Source organism: Diceros bicornis, chromosome 14 (assembly GCF_020826845.1).
Source record: "Diceros bicornis minor isolate mBicDic1 chromosome 14, mDicBic1.mat.cur, whole genome shotgun sequence".
NCBI lineage: Eukaryota > Metazoa > Chordata > Mammalia > Perissodactyla > Rhinocerotidae > Diceros > Diceros bicornis.
This window is the reverse complement of record NC_080753.1, coordinates 18747825-18753824: the sequence shown is the minus strand read 5'-3', so window position 1 is coordinate 18753824 and position 6000 is coordinate 18747825. Positions and strand designations below refer to the sequence as shown.

Sequence of the window (6000 nt, the reverse complement as noted above, 5' to 3'; positions counted from 1 at the left end):
TGCTGCTCTGCAAAATGCAACACCGCATCGCCACTGCGAAAAGTGGGGCAACCCAGGCTCGCTTCGCCTATCAGCAAAAACTCTTTATACTCCTCTGAGGCGACAAACCATACCAAACCCCCGGCCCAGCTGTGCCGCACTACAGGGCGGAAGACCAGCCACAGCTCCGCCGCATTCCTCCCCCATCCGCTCGCCGCACCTGGATGCGGCCCGCGCGCGACCCCCGGCCGTGACGTCACCGCACCTGGCACCAGCGGGGGGGCCGGGCGGTGAGCCGGAACGCGGCGGGGGCGGGGCAGGGAGAACGAGGGATTCTCGCGAGATTTGTCTCCTCCCGGGCCCAGCTCCCGGCACCTTCCCGGCCCCTGTCCGAGTCTCTCCCCCAGTCTTTGGCGTCGCGTTCTAGAACGGCGGGTGCCGAGGGCGCGGCGAGGGGGCGGGCTCCCGGGCGGCGCTTCGGGTTGGAGCCAGCGGCCGGGACGAACCAGCAGGTCCCACCCCCTGCAGGAGCGACCAGGGGTGGGAAAGCCGCCGTCTGGGCGGGCGGGGGAGGGCCCTCCCGCCGCCGCGGCTTCGGCGGAGGAGCTGCCGCCGCCGCCGCGTCTTCCTCACGGGCCGCGCTGACGGGACTGTGTGGGGAGCGCCGCGGGCGGATGGAGGCGCCTCCTCGCTCCGCCTGAGCTCAGGAGGGGCACGAGCGCGCGCAGGGCCCGCCTGCTGCCGCCAGAGCGGCCGCGCGAGCAGGAGAGCAGCGGGCGCCGGGCTTCTCCCCGCGGGAGCCCCCAGCATGGGTAAGAGACTCGGGGGCGCTTCCCGCCGGCCCCTCCCGAGGCGGTGAGGCGGTTTCCCCTCTCGGTGTCCGCGGGGAGGGAACGGGGGTCCGCCCCTGCTCGGCACCGGCGCCCCCTCCCCCCGCCCTCCTCGCCCTGCCTTCCACCTTGCTCTCCTCGCGGAGAAATGGGTCGGAGGGCTCGCGGGTGCCTCCTCGCGCGCTCCCCTCCCCGCCTCTTTCCCTGCTCCCGGGGAAGGTGCGGGAATGGGGGGCGAGGGCGCCCGGGCACCCCTCTTCGCCCCTTGCCCAGCGAAACTCAGCCCCGAGCTTCCCTCCGTTCCCCAGCCCCTTCCTTCCCTCCCCCTTCCTGGTCGGTGGGGGAGGGTGATCGAAAAACTTGACAAAGTAGCACTTTCAACTTCTTTATCCTCTCTGAGGCTTTGTATAGATTGGCGTTTTAGAAAGTTCGCTGCTGTTAGAAAAGGCAGTTTCCGCCCCCCCTGCTTAAGGGATGCCTCAAGGATAGGGAAGCTTGAGTGTTTACTCCGTTTTCTACCTAGGCAAGTGTGTTGGCACTTGAATATTCAATCTCTTCCTGAGGACCGGGTTGGGGTTTGATAGGATTTCAGGGTTGAACCCTTTGAGAAGCGGTTTCCTGTTTGGAGTGAGACTTCCTTGCTAGAGGAGAGAAAAGTACAAGGCCTTATATGTTATTTAGTATGTGCTTTAAAGATTTGTTTGGAGCTAGAGAGGGTAGAATATGTTGCAGCCTGCTTTGAAAGGGAGTTTTGTTGAGTAGTGTAACAATTCTTTTGGTAACAAAGTTCAGTGTGGGCTAGGCACTATCTCCCTCTATCCTTCAAAAATTAAAAGCAATTTAAAAGATAACTGCTTCCCTCCTCAAATCAAATGCGTGCCACCATAAAGCATAAATTTGTGTCACTTTAAGGCATAAGCATGTTCTGTAAGAGTAATTCCAGTTTTGGTTTTGTTGAGTTTTGTACGAGTAATCCTGATTTTTGCAGGAGGACGCTATCACATTTTGCAGTTGAGAAGTTGGTACTGCTTCGTATCAACAATTAACCGAAATTAATAATTCATGAAACTAACATGATTTAGAAGCAGGACAGAGTACTGCTGATGTGGCACCTTCTGCCCTCACATTGTTTTGTGAGAAATGCTTTAAGCGTAGTGTTTATAGACGTTCGCCTAGCTTTTCTGTTTTTTCTTAGACTTTCAACTTGTATGTTCCCTCATCTCCCTCTTGCTTTCAGATAACTTTTGTACTCAAAGTGCTCTTAAACTCAGAAACAGTCAAACCTTTGCAGTTTGGAACTTGGAAATGAATTCCTTTCTAATTGATTAGTTGAGCTTACTGGGTAATTGAGGGTTTATTCCTTTAAGCATCAAATTGTAAAACCACTTTAACCGCTTTGGATGAAAATCGTACTAAAATTAAATATGCAATTCTTTTCTGTCTTAAATAGGATGCAGACTGTAATTAAACCTCTTGATGACCTAGGGTCATCATTTGTGACTGTCAGTTACTGTGATGCCTTGAGGATCTCTCGGATTGTATGTGGGACTGTTGTTCAGGTTCCTTTGCATTTCGAAGCTATTTAAATAAATATTTTTCTCCTTTGCTGTTGGATGTGCTTGTCACTGTGATTGATGTCCCCCTTCACCCTCTCTTCTCAAATTTTTCTGCAAGTGTGGAAATCATATTCAGCTTTGTAGTTCTGCATAAGGGAAAGATAAATAGACCCTTTCTTAGTGTATGAGATCCTTTCTTGAGAAAAGTAAATGGATATCAATACTTGGACATTGGAGTATCTATTTTAATTGTCCAGAGGCCTTTTCTTAGTGACTTCCTTGCTGTGTTCTGGTTAGGTGAGTTGCCAGATTATCTTGGTAAAGTGTCGTATTTGCATCCTCTCAACTTGACTACCCAGAATGTATTTTGAAGGTTGGTTCCTGGGGGGCATTTGTAGTTAATTTTTGAAAGATATCTTTCAGACACTTCCATATGAAGGTGTACTTTAAATTTATTGGTCATGTAATACTAAAATTATCAAAATCGTTTAAAGGGAGTTTCCTCTTTAATATAAATCTTATTTGCTTGGTTTTGTTAGCAGTCTTTATTATGATTTAAGATGATAGCATAAAATATTTATATGATATTTCATCAGGTTTGTCACAAAATGAAAAAAATCTTTAATTTCTTTGTTTTGAAATAACTTGGATATCTGTTAAGTAGTGGTTCCTACATTTAGGTGGTACAGCTACAGAGTTAAGAGCGTGGGCTGTGGACTAGGACAGTTTAGGGTCAAATCCTGGCTCTTCCGCCTACTAGCTGTTGTGACTGAGCAAGTCACTTAACCTCTCTGTGCTTCAGTTTCTTAATCTATAAATGGGATAAAAATGTCAACCTCATAGGATGTTAGGAGGGTCGAATGAGCTAATACTTGTAAAGTGCTTAAAACAGGGCCAGTGCTAGTTGCTGTTATTTTCATTTTCAAATGATTTCCCTAATTCTTGCACCAACTTGAAAAAAAACAATTCTCAACTTTTGACCTTTGTTAGAAACAGCATATTCTATTTAAAGGACCAGTGGGATGAGATGATTTTGTACCAATGCAGAAACTGAATATTATGTAATGTATCCTTACAAAAATTATGTAGGAAGATACTTTTTTTCAATGTTGGGTATACTGTAAGTAAGTCCCTTATTGGTAGTAAGTTTAATAGTTTAGGAAAAACTAAGTGCAATGAGTACTAGTAGAGACATATTTGAATTTGATGTTAAACTAAAGCACTGTTTTTAGTTTCTACATTTGTTAAATGTGGTAGAATGCTTATCATTTGAGGCACTCTGTGAAAGACTTTGGAGAGATCTTTAGAGAGATAGAAAGGCAATACTTATTTTTCTTCCAAAAGTACATCTGCATTTTGGAGCAGAATTAGACAGAAAGCATACAGCACAAATGTGAATTTACTGTATGTGAATTTTTATGTTTGAAAAAGGAAGAGGATTTTAAGGGTTGAATTTCTCTTAATTTTACATGAACTTATGAACTTTTCAGTTTATTTTTTTTTATTTTTTTATAAGCTCACATATATAACAAGTCAACATGTTTAAATTATGAGGCAGTTTTAATGGACAGAAATATACAGTGGGTTTAGAATGCACTTCTGTAATTGATTTATTTCTTTGTTTTACTTTGTTGCACTGTTTGGAGAAAATCTTGATTTATACAGATAATTAGTGGCAAATGGAAATTGCCTGCTAATGGCTTACCTTTCAATCTCAGGATTAATTTCAATTAAACTAATCCAGAGCATGAAAGAGGAATATTAGGAAGTTTTTGTTTCAAAGTTGGATCACTAGCAAATCTAATAATCAGTTGTAGTCCTTAATTAGTAAGGACTCACGATCAGATTTTTCTAAGTGTTTCAAACTTTGAATAGTAACAATTCTATGGAATCACATTAAGCGTGAAAATACACATTCATAATATTTTATCTTTCCATATAGAAACTAGCCTGAAGTTAGCCGTATCTCTCTCTGAGGGATTTGCAAAGTAAAATGTTGTCGCATTAACTTAATGTGATCTAAATTTTAAGGCATTTAAGATAAAAAAAAAAGTTATAAACATGAAGTGCTTTTGGTTCATTCCATATTGCCAATCAAAAATACCTCCAGGGGCCAGCCTGGTGGCATAGTGGTTAAGTTTGTGTGCTGTGCTTCGGTGGCCTGGGTTCGTGGTTCAGATCCCGGAACCTACACCACTTGTCGGCCATGCTCTGGCAGCGACCCCCATACAAAATAGGGGAAGGTTGGCCACAGATATTAGCTCAGGGCTATTCTTCCTCAGCAAAATAAAACCAAAAAAAAAAACAAACCAAAAAAAATCCTCTCCAAATTTTTATTGATACATAGTCTGAATCTGTGATTTTTTTCTCCCCTCCTCTGTCATGGAATATCCTGCTCTATTAAATGTATTTTAAGTATAATAAATCTTTAATTTTCTAATGTATATAGAGCAGTGGTGCTGTGTCGAGGGCTTGCAGATAGGCAAAGAAAGAGGTGTAACGATTCTTGGTTTGTGTGAGAATAGGACAGAACTGCAGATCTGCTTCCTAGGTAGACTGGTGAAGCAAGTTGTGAGAAATCTGAAAGTTTTCAGAGTTTGTGTTTAGAGAAGCAAGGGTGAATAAAAGCTAATATGATGTGATTGAAATTTAGGTAAATTGGGAAATCATTATGATGGAGCTGTGACTTGCTTACTTGTAGGATTCGATATCCAACTACTAGACAGATTGACCTCAGACAGGATTTAGGTCTTTCTAGATGGGAGAGAGACCAGAACACTGGTCTGAGAAATTTAGATGAAGGTCCATGTATGCCTACAGTCAGCTTTTCAGTATAGGGATATGTGTAGCAAAAGGCAGTGTGTAGACAGATGGAGCAGGCCAGCTTGGTGTGCGAGTGGCATGGTGGTTGGTAGCAGGCACTAGGTAGAGATTCAGACTGGCATCTTGGGCGAAAAGGGAGGAAATGGGGTTTGGCAGTAGGCCTCGAAGACCTAGCCACAGGGGAACAACCAGACGGAGTTCAGATTTCTTATGAGAGATACGAGTTAGATATTTGTTCCCAGGAACAAAAATGACCTTGGTTATTGAAATTGTTTAGAGTGAACCAAACAGTGATCTTGACAAGATGTTGACCTCCTAAGCTATAGATGCTGTATACATGTTTTCTGTCTTGGGATTATAGTCTACATTAGTAGCTGGATCTGTGTGATATAAGTGGTTCTGGATAACTGGGCTAAAATTAGATCCTCTGTCTAAATGCTCAAAGATGTTCTGTGGTCACAGTCTAGCACTCCCTGTGTTTATTTGGTCTCAGGGATTTGATGTGTCTGCTTCTTTGCTGCTGTCTCTTTTTTACCTGAGTTCCTTTCTTTCAGACCCAGTACAAAGCAGATTACAAAGTTTCAGTATACTCTGCTGTTTCAGGAACAAGCACACAGTCCTTAACAGTGTTAAGTAGTCGTCATAGCTGCCAATATAATAATAAACAGGCAAGTAAAGCATAAGAAATTTGAAAGTACTACTAATTGTTGGTGCCTTGGTTTCACTAAAGTAGTGTAAAGCTAGTTATTAAGAAAGACTTTTCTTGGGATTTTTTTGTAGTATGTATCTGTCCTTTTCAGTCCTCCCTCACA

General features: G+C 43.9%; 1 protein-coding gene across 1 annotated transcript in view; it reads left to right on the top strand.

Annotated features, from left to right (window-relative positions):
• The first annotated feature begins 421 nt into the window (after positions 1–421).
• The window catches only part of CD2AP (CD2 associated protein), a 141346-nt gene continuing 135767 nt past the window's right edge, over positions 422–6000 (top strand). The window contains exon 1 of the mRNA XM_058554194.1: positions 422–791. Within this exon, the coding sequence (XP_058410177.1) occupies positions 788–791 (4 nt within the window). The 5' untranslated portion in view covers positions 422–787. The remainder of the gene's footprint in view (positions 792–6000) is intronic.